General features: G+C 37.5%; 1 protein-coding gene across 2 annotated transcripts in view; it reads right to left on the bottom strand.

Annotated features, from left to right (window-relative positions):
• Positions 1–1,537: 1,537 nt before the first annotated feature.
• Positions 1,538–17,324, bottom strand: part of DMGDH (dimethylglycine dehydrogenase) — a 56,786-nt gene continuing 40,999 nt past the window's right edge. Inside the window, exons 15-16 of one of the 2 annotated variants that reach the window (XM_057740418.1) lie at positions 7,784–7,918; positions 1,538–2,668 (exon numbers count right to left, since the gene is read on the bottom strand). In XM_057740418.1, coding sequence (XP_057596401.1) covers positions 2,453–2,668; positions 7,784–7,918 — 351 coding nt within the window. In that variant the 3' untranslated portion in view covers positions 1,538–2,452. The remainder of the gene's footprint in view (positions 2,669–7,783; positions 7,919–17,324) is intronic. The other variant, XM_057740428.1, reaches the window with a different exon arrangement.

The raw sequence follows: 17,324 nt of genomic DNA, 5'->3' as shown, positions 1-17,324 counted from the left end.
TTTAATGATTTTCTGCCCCTTTCACATGACACAATTATTTTCAGTAATAATCATGAAATGAAACAATAACAACCAGAAAAGAAACACGAAGAGTGAAAAATTTCTATTATACTTTGAATATATAGTCATGCCAGTATTAAATAAGAATAGAAATAAAATAAGCGTTATAGTATAAAAAAAGCAAGGGGTTAATATTTTTAAATTGTTTTATGTAGTTTTGAAAAAGGAAAATATTTATACCCACAAATTGGTCTCTGGTAATAAAGTGGTCTGTTGCCTGTGAATAATAAACATTTTCTGTTTTTAAGCTTTACAGTGACTTCACTGAAATTCTTCTTCACATGTTAATGTTTAGCAGACAGTATAGCCAGATTTGTCCAGTTATCTTTGCACAAAGTTGACTGAAGAACATTTTTTAAGCTTTTGATTTCAAAAGTTTCTTTTACATGAGCAACAGATGTTAAAACAAAAACAAAAACAAAACTAGGAAAGGACTTTAACGTAATGACAGGTTTGGCAGAATTTCACAAAAATCTTTCACAACTAACTCCAGGAATTGCAATACTGTCTTTGGTTGTTTTGGGAACAGTCATAGTGGCTTTCAAACTTGTCTGTAGTTAAAAATTTTCCACTAAAATATCTTCATCAGAAAATTCATCAACATTTCTCTTACATACAGTAAAAATTTCTGAAGTTTTTCTTCATCTGCTAAAAATCAGAGAAGATGGCTGAATGGTAACACACTTTGACATCATTTGATCTGTTGCTTTCGAACAAGTGCCCAATCACTGGTGAAAAAGATGAAGGTATTCAAATGCTGCTTTACTGATCTCTTCTACCAATGTTAGATCACCACCATCTTTTGTTGTTTCTCCAGGCATTCTTTAAAATTTGACTTTTTTAAAATAAATGACCATTTCTTTAGATTTTGTTTTGCACAGTCAATTGCCTTCTCCACAAGTTCTATGCACTCCTCCTTTGATTAAAGTCTGATATAATAACATTTTATGTAAATAATTTTCCAGTAACTACTTAGTTACTGAAAAGTTACAATTTAGGTAACTATTAAATGGTACCACTGATGTAGCATTATCTTTTCTCAATTCTTTCATTAGTTTTAACACAATTAACAATTGGGCTACAGAGAGGCTGAGAATGGGAAACACCTGTACCCTATACCAGACCTGCGAGAGAGGGTCTAGATAATATTCTTGATAATTAGCACATGTTTGTTACCAAAACGACTTCCTTCATTTCTTATGTAAGAGGGGATACCAAAGACAAATGAACGGCATGTTGAAGAGTTCCATCACATGATTACTTTTAGAAAAAATTTAAATGTAAGTTTGGCATGTTTTCAAAACTTACAAGTTAAGAAATTATTTTAAAATCTGTTCTAACTACAGAATGTGATCATGCTTCACATTCAGCTTTCTTTAATACACATTTATTAAACTTTTCCAAGGCAGCAAATGTGTGTGTAGAACAAATGATAAATGACAAACTACCTTTTACGAAAAATTTGATTTATTCAGTCAACTAAATCCAAGTAATTTCAAGAGGTATATCAAAGAATTATTTCTAAGTGGCTTTTTTTTCTTGCTGTACACAGGGTTAAGGGCAATCCTGTCAGCTCTTAAGCTCTTGTTTGACCTGCTTTGTCAAATGCTCGTGAAATGATATTCAGAACGGCACAATGTGATGTCAACTTGCATTAATTCTTTCCCAAAGAGAGATGTTCAGTATTCAAACTGTGTTTGTACTGGCACAATCTATTTATGTTTCAGCTTCATCTCCGAAGATTTACAAGTACCACTTCCTTTGGAAGACTCTGTTCTTTTTTGCAATTTCTCTTCTAAAACAACCTTTGAAAGGACAATAATGACGTCTCATAAAAGTGCTTTCAGGGAAGTCATTAAGAAAGTAAATATTTCATGGAATGGAATAAAAATGTTACATATACCAATATTAAATTTTACTATTTTCTTCCTAGGTATATTATGAAAAATTAAAATGATCCCTTATTCAATTAGTATTTCTCAGTGAAGTAGATCCACAAACAATATTGCATTTGTCTTTATGTAAAACATAATTTGTTTCCAGCTAACAAGAACCATATACAAATATTTCTAACATTACATAATGCTTTCTACTTCAGTTGTAATGATTGTATGTTAACAAACACTTAAATGTTTTGCTAATTGAATTTCATAAACAACCATATAGGATGATAAAAACATTCATTTCAAATTTCTTCATTTAAAACAACAATGTAAATCACTCATCCATTATTCTATCTTGCTTAGAAAACAAAGAAGGTTTTAAGATTCTGAGTCTAGATTTTGATGATTTTGAGATAAATTTTTGGTTTCCTCTATTCCCCTGCAAATCATTTATAATTCTGAGTACAATCATATAGCAACCATAATTCAGCTGCCTGCTCAAAGTCTTTTCAAATGTTCTCCTTTCCATCTTTTTTCTGAAGTTGGTTTCTGGCCGGTTCCATCAACACCAAGGGTTCTTGTATGATGGTTGCTGGATAATTTTTGCCCAATAGTTCAACTTCCACTTGTTGTCCCACTTTACTTAGCTCTATGGGGACGTATGCGAAAGCCAGACTCTTCTGGATGCTGTAACTGTAGCTTCCGGAGGTCGTGTTGCCAACCACCTGAAAAACAAGACCCCGCCATCTTCGGCATCTTGGTCACAGCTCTGTGTGCTTCCTTTTTAGATGAAAATTCTCAAAAGATATGTTCAACTTACAAAGGTTTATAATATGCTGTCTGTGAGGATAACACTAGGAGAAAAACTTCACTTTTTTGAGAAGATTAATAAAAGTTTAAAAATCATGAAAAACTTCTCAAAATACATATCTATATTACCCTGAAATTTCTCAGTTTTAAATAATAATATCTAGTTTCTTGATACCTAGTACTATTTTGCTCAGTTCCATGCCAAGAGATCTGATAGGAGGAAGAATCAAATATTTTCATTTTGAACTTTAAAAAAATTCTCTTCCAAAAAAAAAAAAAATTCTCTTCCATCAGACTGGCATGGCAATAATAGATACAAAGAGAAAAATCTAAAAATCCAAATGCAAACCTAGTCAACTGTTCCTGTTGGCATTTAGAAAATGGCCTGCCAGAACAGTGCTGAATTAAACTCTATTAATATATCAGTAGTCAATGTAAAGTGAATTCCTGGTAATTGATAGGCACTTAAATAAATGTTAACTTTTCTCTCTAGCTCTACCAGGTATAAAATATTTTGCTAGACATTCTGGAGAATGAGTAGAGGCCTGGTTCCTACCCTCATGTGCTTCCTGCCTAGTTGAAGAATTAACATACAGACACAAGAAACTATAACTGGGAAGCCAAGGCAGGTAACATAAGGAAGCCAGGATGTGTTCTACATTTTGAAGGTAGGTGGAGTTAGGTGGGTAGAGCAGGGGGATAAAACTTTCCAGGATGAGCTCAGTGTGAATGATCAAAATTAACAAGGATGAAATAAGATAACTTGGGATGGCAAACTAGAGAAAAATACTCAACAAGGAATCAAAACTTAGGAGATGAAAACAATTTCATGCTACCAAAAAAAAAATCTATATAACAATCCTGATTAGATTAGATCTGGTTTCCACAGCTCCTCTTACCTGAAGGAAAGGATGCAAGAAAAGGAAAAACAGTAAAATGCAAAAAAACTACAATACTGGTTTAAACACCACATTTTGAAAAAGTAAAAGGAAGACACCAAAAGCAAAATGATATAGAGCCCTACTCAAAATGGCTACTCCTGGCTACGCAACATCACACTAATCCTTACAGCCTCACCGTTTGGCACAGCAACTGCTTGTAGCTGGTGCTCAAAAACATCCATGGACATGAATCAGCCTGGTGATGTTTCAGCTGCCTCAGCAAAGAGCCCACGACCGTCAACAGTCATATTACAGCATTTCTAGTCGTTTATGCATTTATGACATTAAGTACAGACTCCTACCCCTGTAGCCCCAGTTTTTAATTATCCTCTTGAAACCCCAAATCAGAAGCTCTCCATATAATTTCTGAACTTATTATGGTGATTTAAAAAAAGTGAATGCATTCATTAGTAAAAGTTTCTCTCTGGTGGATTATTAACTGAGATAACACACGTTTCAAAATGCCTTTTCTCCTCTAGATCATAGTTCCGTGATATAAAACTGGGATTTGGGTCAGGGTGGCTGGAGTTTTAATCACTTGGTTTTCTGAAAGACCTTCTTGGTAACTTTGGTTTCACTTCTGAGTCTAAAACAGAGATCTGTGTTTGGAGCTCTGGGAAAGTTAACCTGATTTTCTTGGGCATCTGAAGAAAACAGGAAGAATCCTGAGTGAATCTCTTGGTCAAATGCCCTAACTCACTGGATCAAAAACCCACAATCACTCTTCAGAGACTGCATGCCCCATTTCCTCTGGCCTTCCCATCTCAAATTAAAATCCCAGCAGGAATTCTTCTTGCAGTTATTTCTGTATTAGTAACTTAAAAGAAATAGCATGTTTATTTTGTGAATGCTATTCTTAAAATATTTATTGAATGCTTTGCTTTCAGCTTGATTACTTTCATTTCTCTTTTAATTTCTCTCTAATCCAGGGGTTGAAAGCCCAGAGCATTTTAGAACTCTGGCCTTTCCTTTTATCTTATTACTAAGTCGCCAGGGAAAGGTTTGCCCTAGCATAAATTCTATATCGTTCTACCTTAAAATCTTCCAGGTTCAATTAGATCTATTGCTTTGTTTTGCTCAGTGAATCACAAGAACAAGCCGCCCTCACTCTTTGCCTGGTAGATTCTCATATTCTTTGTGAAATCAAACGTCGGCCTTTTTTTTTAAACCAACGTAAACAAGCTTCACTTATTTTTAGCCTTGTCTCATTCTTCTCTTAATTATGAGAGTTAAAGACGCCTGTAACAGACTTAGAGAAGATAACATGGTAAATAGCCTTTGGAAAAGGGAACATAATTTAAGTTGGATGATATATGATGTTTCTTTGACTGTCACTGTGTGTTTTAGTTTATTAATAATGAAAAAGAAGACTTTCTAAACTCTTTAAACTTGCTTCCTCAAAAGCCTTTTCTTCAAAACCTACTTCCCAGCAAAGCTGCTTTTTTATAACTAATTAAAGCCCTTCTCATGCCTACACTTATGCCTTAATTTTTTAAAAATAAAACCTTACTTAAAATCATAATTCCTCTCTCCAGCACTGCCCATCTCCCAATTAGACTTTACTTTTCCCCTAAGTATCATCACCCTCTGACGTGCTATTTATTTTATTTTATGTTCATTGTTTCTCTCTCCCTCTCCTGGAATGTAAGCTCCATGGGGGCAGAGATTCTTGTCTGTTTTGTTCACTGCTGCATCCTTAGTGCCTAGAATATTGCTGTCACATAGCAGACACTCAGATTTGTGGAACAAATAAATTAATGGGTACCCTATCGCTAGCACTGCAAATATCTGCAAGAATAGAATACCACATACCAAAGGTAGTACTAGTCCAAAGTCAGGAAATAAAAATCAAAAAATATTTCATATCATTCTAGGGTATGAAGAAAATCAAAGAGGGTCACCTGCATGATGAAATGATGATCCTACCGGGCATCAGAGAGGAGACAAGCAGATATCAGGAAATTTAAGAGAAATATTATTAATAACTAAGATTACAAACAGATGGCACATAATGGAAAGATGAAACAGATAACATGAAAACTCAGTACACAGATGGGCAAAGCAAATACAATTTTAAAATGGAACTTGAGTCGCCAGGGTTTTTCTTTTTTTCCAGCTTTGTTGAGATATATTGACATATAACATTGTATAAGTTTAAGGTACATGTGTGTCCAGTTTTTTAACTTGGGTATGGTCACATTTAAGATGTCTAAAAATCCGTCAGTTGATCATGGTGGATGTGGGGTTGCATACAGAATGTTACAACATAACCTCTCCTTCATCGCACAGCCAAGTAAGACAGTCGGTAGAAAGATGGGTGCGGACCGTATTGGGAAGACTGAGAAGGTTGAAGGAGAATAGAGTGAAAAATGTAGGAGAAAACAAAGATGAGGTGGGGGAGGAAATATGATGACCATGGAAAAATTAATTAGAGATGGAAAGAACCTTAGACATTATCTCACTCAGCGGCTTCATTTTATAGATGAGAATGCTGAGACCCAGAGAGGCTCAAGCAGTGAGTTAATGGCAAGAGGGGGTTATCAGTGGAAATCGTGGGCAAATCTGAAATCAGAGAAAGAACATATTAAGAAAAGAGGGCTGAATCAGAGATCTAGAACAGAAAGAGGAAGTGGAGACCGTGAGGTAAGAGCAGGAATGGTTCAAACAGAAGAGCAAATTCAACACCATTAAAGGTGAGGCATTTGAGAAGGAGCTTCAGATCTGAGAAAAGATCCATTGGCCTCATAGTATCTAATAACTATACCATCCACCTACTACTCAGATGTGCAAGAACTGTGGGTAGATAATGAAGTGCTTAGGAGAATACAGTGGGCCATCAGAGACAGAGAAGAGAGTGAATGGGGGTATTCAGCATGGCTTAGAAGAAAGGATAAGAATTCAAAGTGCAACTGTACCTGGGCCAGAAATCAGGTCCATAATCACGTCATTGCTGTGTGACCTCAAGCAAGTTACTTAATCTCTCTGAGCCCCAAAGCCTCATCTTTAAATAAGAATGATCATACATATCTGGGAGGGGTGAGAGTACATGAAAAATATCCAGCACAAGAAGGAACACTGTAGAAGTTAGCTCCATGTCAAACTGACCCCTGCCTCAGCCCAAATGGCCAAATCTTTAGTAATACAAAGGCTGAGATCTGACACCACTGGCTCTCCTCTCCTCTTGTGCTCATTTTGTCACTGAAGAGATGGGGCAAATGAAAACAAGTATTAAGTAGGCTGTTGTGCATAAGGAGAAAAAAAAAACCCTGGGAACAGAATCTCTGAGTATTTGGCTGTTGACCAAGCAGACCCTGCTTAATACAAAACAGCTGTTTAGATGAGTCTTGAAGGCCCTGTGGTCGCCACATGGGCTAAGCTGAGTGTCCCTCTCTGATAACCCCTGCCTAATAACACCAGCCAAAACATTGAGCCAAACTGGGTTTTATAAATAGTCATAAAAAGTAGAGGAAGTGCACTTCTATAGATAAGTTATCCAACTCTGGCTTTACTGAAGATCAAGAGAGAGAGTGAAATGTAGCATCCCAAAGGGAGAAGAAGGTAGTCTCACTCCTCCTAAAGAGAGAAAGGGTTTCCACTTTTCACTTTACTTTCTAAGGTTTCACCCTCTCTTGTCACAGACGTTTTCATTTGCAATTTTTTTTCCTAATGTGCTAAGGTATGAATTGCCTCCTCCTGAAAGATCCCTGAGAAGCTAAGTCAGAGAACTAAATTCTTTATAGAATCTCTCTCTTGCATTCACAGATAAGGATGTGGTGAGCCAACGGGTCATTTTACCTTCTAAATTATATCTTCCTCACTGCCCAATGAATTTCAAGTCCTGGGGTTTATTTTCTTTAATTAAACAGTATAGAATTGTATGTTTTCCAAAATGAGCAGCATTTCATTTTCCTTTCAGTAATTTCTGTTAAGTAATTTCTGTTTCTTGCATGTCACTTCAGAAGTCAAAAAAGAGTGTCATCTCACCAACAGGTAAATAACTAGCAAAAAACTGTAAACAGCAACAGAGACAAGGAGTTTCTGCTGCAGAAACACTGTGGTGGCCCCTCACTATGGGTCCTCAGCGCTCACCTTGCCATCGTACCAGATGCTTTCATTTCCCTCCGGATCAACATCGTCTGTTGCCAAGGTGAGGCAGACCAGTCTCCGTTTCAGCCCCTTGGCTTTAATCTGTTTCAGTGCTTGCTTTCCTATGAAGTCTGCTGGCTGCAGGAATCCAAGATAATGATGATGAATGAATGCTCAGACACTGTGACAAGGTTAGAGATGCAAGCATTTAAATTTGTCTTTGCTATTTTCTCGCCAATTACACATTAAATAAAAATACAGATTGGATCAAACGTCTAGACAAATATTTCTTAGTCCTAGAATGACAGTATCGGCTACCTTTTCTTTCAGAATAGGTTAGACTTAAGGGTAATAACTTGTGATAATTTTACCGAACTACCTAGGCAAAAAAAACGTAAGGCATGATACTGAGATGGTGGATTATGAAAGGGACTCTTGTACACTAATGGTCCTAGACAGTGGGACCGTGGGCAGTGAGCAAGGCGTGACTCAGTTTCTACCTGAAGTAAGTGTTTCCTAAGAAGGAAATTCACGTCTTCAAAATGTGATGCCAAAGCAACTCCAAAATGCCTACTTTTCTTTTCTTCTTCAGGATAACCATCCCTGGAATGTATTAAGGTACTGGGTTGCATCGTTAGTTCATTCGGGAAATTCACTGAGCCCCTACCGCATGGGAGGTATCATGCTGGGCCCTGGGTGGGTTACAAAATTAGTCAGACACAGACATTTTGATCAAAGAGCTTATTCTCTAATGCTGTGTTTTCAACCCTTTTTTCCCCTCCTTTCCCGCAACACATGATAGATGACAGTCCTATTCCTAGTGCAGTCCCCCAGGCACACACAGGGGTATTCCCAACGCAGTGCAAGTGAGTGAGAGTGACAGTGTTATACAGATGACCTTGAATCCATTCTTACACATTAACTAGGGGTCATGCAAACTTCAGGACTTTCATGCTTATTAGTAACACACCTTACAACTGAGTAGGACAAACGGGTGAGCCATGACTCCTCGGTGGAGACACTTAGCTAATAAAGGAGACACAATTCTATCCAACCAGAATGCCAAGGACACTTGACAAATGTGAGAAACTAGTCAGAGCCTAAGAGCAGTGAGAGTGCAAAGGAGGGAAGGCTGACCCAGTGGGGCACTGGGGTAAGGCTTCTATATACATGTGCCCATCTCTTACGTTAAGGGGAAAAAGGAAGAATTTGTGATATCTAAATCACATCTCTGGTGAGTTAGATTTAGAGTATGGAATACAAAATTCTCAAAACTGTTCTCAAAGACTGCTCTCTGAAAAAAAAGATAAAACAAAGGAAACAATAACTTTGATTTCTTCACTAGTCAAAGAAGAAAAGAAACACTCTTTCATGCCAAACATGTCCTCTGCTACCGCCATTTAGGATTTTACAGCTCTTTCTGTGCACATAACATTAAGGATTTGGTACACTATATGTCTTCACCTCTCAACGAAGCAGCAGGAGGGGTTCTCACACACTTTCTGCCAGAGACTCTCCCCAATTCACTCCTTTTCTGACTCAGAGCTCCTAGGACAAGCCCACAATGCAGTATGATTTCTACGGATATCACAGAAATTGCTGACTACACAGGAAGCTGCAGAAAGTTTCCTTTGGCCAAGGTTAAAATAATTGCAAAACAAAAGTTCAATTCTTTCCCCTCTGCTGGGATCCAGATAGGGAGAACCAACCAGAAGCTTTATTATGAAGTCAGATAAAAATTCAAAGAAGACTGGAACTCATGTTATTTAAGACAGGACTACCGGCGGGGGGAAATAAGACAACAAACACAGGAAGAGCTTGATTCATTTGAATTCTTATGTTGGATAAATTCATGATAACACAAGTCATAATAAACCAAAGTTCATTATAGTTAAAATATGTTTATCAAATTCAGAAAGAACGCTACAACAAAAATTTTTTAATTTTTTTTGTTTCTAAAGATTTATTTTATTATTTGTTTGTTTATTTATTTACTTTGGACTGCGTTGGGTCTTCATTGCTGCGCACGGGCCTTCTCTAGTTGTGGTGAGTGGGGGCTTCGTTGCGGAGCACGGGCTTTAGGCACGTGGGCGCAATAGTTGTGGCTCACAGGCTGTAGAGTGCAGGCTCAGTAGTTGTGGTGCACGGGCTTAGTTGCTCCGAGGCATGTGGGATGTTCCCGGCCCAGGGATCGAACCCATGTCTCCTGCATTGGCAGGCGGATTCTTAACTACTATGCCACCAGGGAAGCCATTTTGCTATCTTTTTAAAAGAAGACTTGCTATTATGGATACATGATGACAGGGATGCTTTTTAGTGTTCTTGCCTATATAGGAAGCCAATGATTGCAATGAAAAAAAGTCTCACACTTTTTGTGTGGAAAAGCATACACTCCTGAGTGGCCAGGCACTAAGTAGCGTGATTTGTGGAGCGCTGGGAGACCCTGCATAGTTTCCTCACCTCCTGTTATGAAATCTGAATCTTTGCTGTTAGAGACTCATTTAGATCTTGAAGGTTTGCTGTCCTCCCAAGCCCCTATTCAAAGCATTTTCTTTCAGTTATCTTCTCCACTGTTGTTATGCCCCTGCTGTGTATCAGATACTAGATACAGGATACCCAGAGCTAAATACAACAGGGTCTTGTAGCCTCTGGGAGGTCCCTGAGGAGATGTGACTCCTTCCCTCCACATCACAATATGCCCAGTGCTGAAACTATTTTATCTCCTCAGTGTTTTAACATATCAGAGGAAAAAAGAATAATTTGAGATTACTGGAAACATGGTAGAATATGACACGTGATAGTGTACAAATCAGCTATACCAGTTTCAAACATGACTCAGTGTTGCTTTTGTTTGTTCTATGAGAGGGGCAAAACCACAGTGTTTTGTAAATTTTAAACAAAAAATGTCTGATGCATGTCTAAGGCAGAAATGCAAACAGTTGCTAGGATGGGGGTATGTATGTGGGAACTCAAGAGAGCGTATAATCAGTTCTGCCTGGGGTGAGAGAAGGGACGGGGCAGCCTTCTGTCAGCCAGTTTTACAGAGGAAGCAGCTTGAACTTAGTTTGAAAGATGAGGCTTCATGATAACTGTCGTCTGCAAACCCTTCTCCAAGAGCCCTTGTGCTTCTAAGTCAATCTTTCCAACAATCCACAGCTGTTGGATTTGGGGTCTAAAACAGGTGAGTTAACTTAGCCAAAGACACTCAACCGAGATCTCCGGAGTCCCAGCCCCGCTCTTTTCCTCTACTTTGAGCTGCCCTCACTGAGCCACTTCAGCCAACATCTGCCACACCTTCAGAGGGGCTGTGGTGAAAGCTGGCCACGTCCAAAGCTTCCAGAAATAGGTACTTTAGGAGGTGCTGGACGAGAACTATTGGGGTGAGTGCCGGGGGTGGGGGGAATAAGACGTGCTGGAAGGAGAGCCTAACTGCCAAACTCACAGTTCCACCAAAGTCTAAGCAGGAACATAAGGTATCAGTTAATCACAAGAAATAGGAAAGAGGAGAAAACTTCCTTTAAAAGAGAAAAATTAAAGTAACAAGTTCAGTAATAAGTAACATTAATAGTATGTACAATTTATTAGGCACTTGCTACCTGCCGGACACTGTGTTGAGGCTTTACAATCATGAGCTCATTTAATCCTCGTAAGATTCCTATAAGACAGATCATTTTATCCCCAGCTTATGAAGAGAAGGCCAGACAAAGTTAAGGGTCTCTCCTGAGGATCGGTTGCATAAGTCAGTACCTTTAGATTTTATCCATAGGTATTTTTTAAATGGCTGTGCCTGGAGTCTATCATTGGCAGGCACAGCTGATGCAAATACTTTAAAGAATGTTTCTTTGAAATTATTTTGAAACACAGATATATGATATCACTTATATGTGGAATCTAAAAAAATGATACAAACGAACGTGTTTACAAAACAGAAACGGACTCACAGACATAGAAAACAAACTTATGGTTACCAAAGGGGAAAGGGGGTGGGGTGGGAGGGACAAATTAGGAAGTTGGGAGTAACATATACACACTAGTATACATAAAATAAACAACAAGGACCTACTATATATCACAGGGAACTCTACTCAATATTCTGTAATAACCTATATGACAAAAGAATCTGAAAAAGAATACATATGTATATATATGTATGTATGTATAACTGAATCACTTTGCTGTACACCTGAAATAATACAACATTGTAAATCAACTATACTTCAATAAAAAATAAACTAATTAAAACAATTATTTCTAGGTCGCCTGAACCTATCTTGAATGACATTCACTACACAATAATATTTTTGTACTATGTGAAAGGATTTGAAAACACCCTGAAGGTTCATATAAATGAAATTTAACCTCTCTATCTGTATATACCTGAATTAGGAAGGGATCTTGTCAGCAATATCCTCCTCAGACATGAATGAAAACACTCAAAAACAACAACAAAACCCTAATTAAAAGTAAGGCACAGATAAGAGGCGACACCCACCCCTTGAGACAATTCTCCCTTCTCAAGCTAACCTTGGGCCTGACTTGGGAAGATTTAAAGTGGGGCAACAGCATTTCATTCTCATTTTACTTGGCTTTCTTCCCAAGAATGTAGACTTTATTATGTAGTTATTAATTATAAATGAGAGGAGAATGTGTCTGAAGGTAAGTGCTGTGATTAAAATTGGTGCCTTCAGAATGACCTGAGAACAGAAATGTATTTCTTAATGAGTCACTACCAAATTAACTACATAAATAGCTGTTAATGTCTTTGAGAAACATTTCTGGGGCATTGAGATTATACCTTAAAATAATTTTGGCTTATGTTTCTAATCTATTAATTTTTAAAAAGTAATAAGAGCCATTAAAGCAGCCACCTGTGATACATTCCAAATATAACATCCACATAGATGAAAACATTAAGTAGATTTTAAGTGAAATGTAATTACTCATCTCTTATTAGCTTTATTAAAAGCACACATAGTACCGAAAAGCACATGGAAATGAAATAAATTAAACCTGTATATTCTGGGGTGGGATTCTCAGAGCAACAGAGAGTTTTCAGATGCGTAGCTAAAGTGAATTTGACAGCAGCAGTGGAAGGAAGAGTCTGATACGAACTCAGGGTGGTAGGCTCTTACAGACCAGGAAAGAAATGATAAAAACCTAGTTTTGGACCTCTTCTGTTTCATATTTGGAGTCAAAACCCATCAGAAAATTCAGAGCAGTCATCAGTTTGATTGAATTTTTGGCCAAAATTCTTTTAATATAAATGTCAAAAGTTTCCGGAGGCATAAGGGAACCAGTGTAACATCCTGGGTCCCAAGAAAGTCCCCTTAGAAACCAGGCACAGCTCTGGTTGTGGAATCACACTCCTGCATTTACAGACATGGAGAGAGCTGCAGGGAGGCCCGGTGGTCACTAACTCCTGCCAGTGGCTGAGCGAAGATGCAAATCCAGGTGATCAACTTCTGCCACTGTCCCTCAACACATTCCTTAAAAATGTTCCTTATTTAAAATGAGGCTAGGAATCATTAATTAAAAACAGTCCTCGTGGGACTCCCTTTGGAAAGCACGTGGCCGTGACTAACCTGCGGTCCATGTAAACCTTAACTTTCTCCAGTCATTTGTCAAATAGCAGGTGCATCTGTGTTTGTCTCATAGTTAAACTGATGAAGCCATGTACTGGATTTGTTCATTTGGGGGAATGGATCCGTCGGACCACCACCCCATCAAGACAAATTATACCATCATTCATTTCATAGTCACACAACTAGAATCATACAAGCTTTTAAGCAGGCATAAAACTTAGCCCGAGGTCATTTTTCATAAGAGAAAATTAACGCCTAAAGTTAAGGTTCTTGCCTAAAGTGACAAAGTGAGTTGGCACCAAACCTCAAATTCAGGCTTCCTAATTCTTGGTTCCTTTTCCTTTATGCAGAACTTTGCAACATTCCATATAAGTTTATAATAATCACAATTTCCCTATCTCTTTATTAGCAAAATATTAAATTACGAGTGTAGCAACTCCAGTGTGTTATTATTGACTGGAAATGAATATTCTCACCTAGTTATTATTCTCTGCTTTTGGCAATTTAAAACAAACAATTCATCTAGCATTCTTCTAACCAAAACCACTAATCAAGTATTCCTTCTCACAAAAGCCTTTAATATAACAAGAAAAGGGACTCTATTAACCCAAAGAAAGGTGTGGATACATTGAAACCTGGAGAAAATATTTAAATATGATTCCTAAGCCAGGCCAATAATTAGGTTAATTAGCATCCAAACCAAACTAGATGTTTCAAAATGAAAATAGCTCCCATTATGTATGTTTTATGACTTTTATTAGATTCAATATTAAATAAAATATTTACTTTTCGGTCTTTGAATCTTTTGATTCACAGGAAAACAGTGGAATGGACCTGCAGCTTTGTCAGATGTACTTTTTTTTAAATTGGAGCATAGTTGATTAACAATGTTATGTTAGTTTCAGGTGTATAGCAAAGTGATTCAGAGGAACTTTTATGCTTAACATGCTGCATTAGCAATGATTAGAATATAGAGTTTGCATAATAGCTTTCATCTCTCTAGACCACAGTGAAGAACAATTGCCCTTTTGGTGTTTTAAGTAGCGCACTCAAGTCTAAATACAAAGTAAATAATTTTTAAAGGAAATAAGAAAAACACAAAGAAATGAAGCTGGGGTCTCCAAAACACTGAAAGGGTTTTATCTATAGTTGGTTTTCCCTAAAAGATTTGTTTAGATTCCATTCAATAAGATGGAAGGGACCTAACATTTACTGAGGTATCAAATGTTCTCTAGCTCATCTAATATTTATAACAAACTTATAAGGTGAATATTTTCTTCATTTTACAGATGATAAAACTGAAGTGGCGCAGTGGTTAAGAATCCACCTGCCAATGCAGGAGACACAGGTTCGAGCCCTGGCCTGGGAAGATCCCACATACCACAGAGCAAATAAGCCCATGCGCCACAACTACTGAGCCTGTACTCTAGAGCCCAGGAGCCACAACTACTGAGCCCACATGCTGCAACTACTGAAGCCTGCATGCCTAGAGCCCATGCTCTGAAACAAGAGAAGTCACCACAAAAAGAAGCCTGTGCACAATAATGAAGAGCAGCCCCCACTCGCCACAACTAGAGAAAGCCCGTGCATAGCAATGAAGATTCAATGCAGGGGGAAGAAAAAAAAAGATAAATAGCTCAATAGAACACAATAGAGTCCAGAAACAGACCTAAACATATATGGACAACTGTTTTTTGATAAAGGTACAAAGGCAATACAGTTTGAACATATCTTTTTCAACAAATGGTGCTGGAAACAATTGGGCATCTACGTGCTAAAAAGTAAACTTCAATCCATATCTTTTACCAGATACAAAAATTAAGTAAGAATGAATCACAGCTCTAAATATAAAAAGATAAAACCTCTAGGAGAAAACAGCAGAAAATCTTTGTGACTTTGGGTTAGGCACGGATTTTTTAGCTACAACATGAAAAGCATGATCCTTAAGAGAACAAATTGATAAGAACTTTAAAAATTCAAAAATTAAAAACTTCTGCTCTCTGAAAGTCACTTTTAGACAAATGAAGGTATAAGACACAGACCGGGAAAAAATATTTGCAAAGCATGTTATCTGATAAAGACTTGTACCTAGAATATATAAAGAACTTCCAACACTCAAAACTAAGGGGAAAAAAAGAACCCGATTAAAAATGAGTAAAAATTTGACAAGATACTTCACAGAAGAAGAGACAGGAGTGGTAGACAGGCACATGAAAAGATGCTAAGCATCAAGACGTTAAGGAAATAAATTAAAACCGTGATAAGACACCACTACACAGCTCTTAGAATAAAGTTAAAAAGACGGATCACAACAAATGTTTGACGAGGATGTGGAGAGCCTGGAACTCTCATGTACTGTAGGCAGGAACTTAAAATATAAAAAAATGGTGCACCACTCTGTAAAACGCGTTCTTAAAACGTTGACATATGCCTGCCATTCTATCCTGCAATTCTACCTCTAGGTATTTACCCAAGAGAAGAGAAAGACATAGTCTATGCAAATACTTCCACAAGGATGTTCACAGCCATTTTATTTGTAATAGCTAAGCTGGAAACAACCCAAAAATTCGTCAGTGAGCATAGAGATTGTGCTATACACATACGATGAAATACTACTTAGTATAAATATTGATACATATAACATCACAGATTAGTCTATAATTATGCTGACAGAATCTAGACTAAAAAAAAGACTGTATATTGTATGATTCAATTTATATAAAACTCTAAAAATGCAAAATAGTCTATAGTGACAAAAAGTTCTTTGGGGCCATGTGGAGTGTAGGGAGGGTTGGGAGGTACAGATTGCAAAAGGGCTTCATGCCCTTCTGGGTATGAGAGATGTTCATTGCCTTTGAAGTGGTAAAGCTTTCACAAGTATATACATGCATTAAAACTTATCAAATGGTACACTTTAAATACGTCAGTTCATTGCATGTTAAGCTGTTAAAATAATAAAAATAAAAGTAATCTAAAGAATTACTTCAATTCATTCCCAGCCCTAGTCCATAGACTTCCAAATTAGAAAGCAGTCAGCTAAACAGCACACTTAAACTCTTAGGATGGAAATAGAATGTTATTTCATAACAGAAGTTGGATATATATGAGGATAATGATTCACTGGTTGTTAGTTTAATATACTCTGATGGAGGTTTCAAGAATGATAAACTAGATCTCAGACTAGGTTTTACTTCCTTTTTTCTTTCTTTTCTTTCTAACCACCCCCCCCCCCAACCTCCCCTTATCGTTCAGCAACGGAAATGGGTAAGAGACTGAGGATGGCTTAATTAAAATAACACAATTGTGTGGCTCGAATAGATAACATAGCAACAGTGTCTTCAACCACTCTGCAAGGTGGTATTTCATAGACTTTTAGACATGGAAAGGAGCCCTCATTTTACAGACTAGAAATCTCGGGTGGAAAATGAAGTTAAATAGCTTTCCCAAGGTCACAGAGTTAGAATTTGGTGACATTTTTAAAACTTCAGTTTAAAAAAAAAAATTGGGGACAGAATATAGTAACTGGTAGCTAATCTTCTGACCGGGCTGTTTTCTTGCTTTCCTATTTATTCACAGGACCACAGCAGGTATGAGGTTCAAAGAACTAAAACAGTAGTTCTCAACCTTCATTGTATAATGAAATAAGAAACCAGACCCTGCCCCCAGGGCTGATCCAATCCGTTTGGGCCAGGTCAGCGTTCTCAATCTTCAGCATCCATCAGAATCACGCGGAGGGCTTGTTAAAACCAACTGGAGTTTGATTTTGGGGGTTGGAATGGTGCCCAATGACTTGCATTTGTAATCAATCTGAGGTCACATTGATGCTGCTGGTCTGTGAACCACACTTTCAGAACCATTGGGGGTAAAGCATCAGGTAATTTTTCTTTAAGTTCTCCAAGATAATAATGTTCAGCCAGTTGAAAATCACTGGCCTAAATCATTCCCAAACATTCTCAACCTTG

The sequence above is a fragment of the Hippopotamus amphibius genome, chromosome 1 (assembly GCF_030028045.1).
Source record: "Hippopotamus amphibius kiboko isolate mHipAmp2 chromosome 1, mHipAmp2.hap2, whole genome shotgun sequence".
In the NCBI taxonomy this organism is placed as follows: domain Eukaryota; kingdom Metazoa; phylum Chordata; class Mammalia; order Artiodactyla; family Hippopotamidae; genus Hippopotamus; species Hippopotamus amphibius.
The sequence above is the reverse complement of the archived record's forward strand: the minus strand, read 5'-3'. Positions and strand labels throughout refer to the sequence as shown.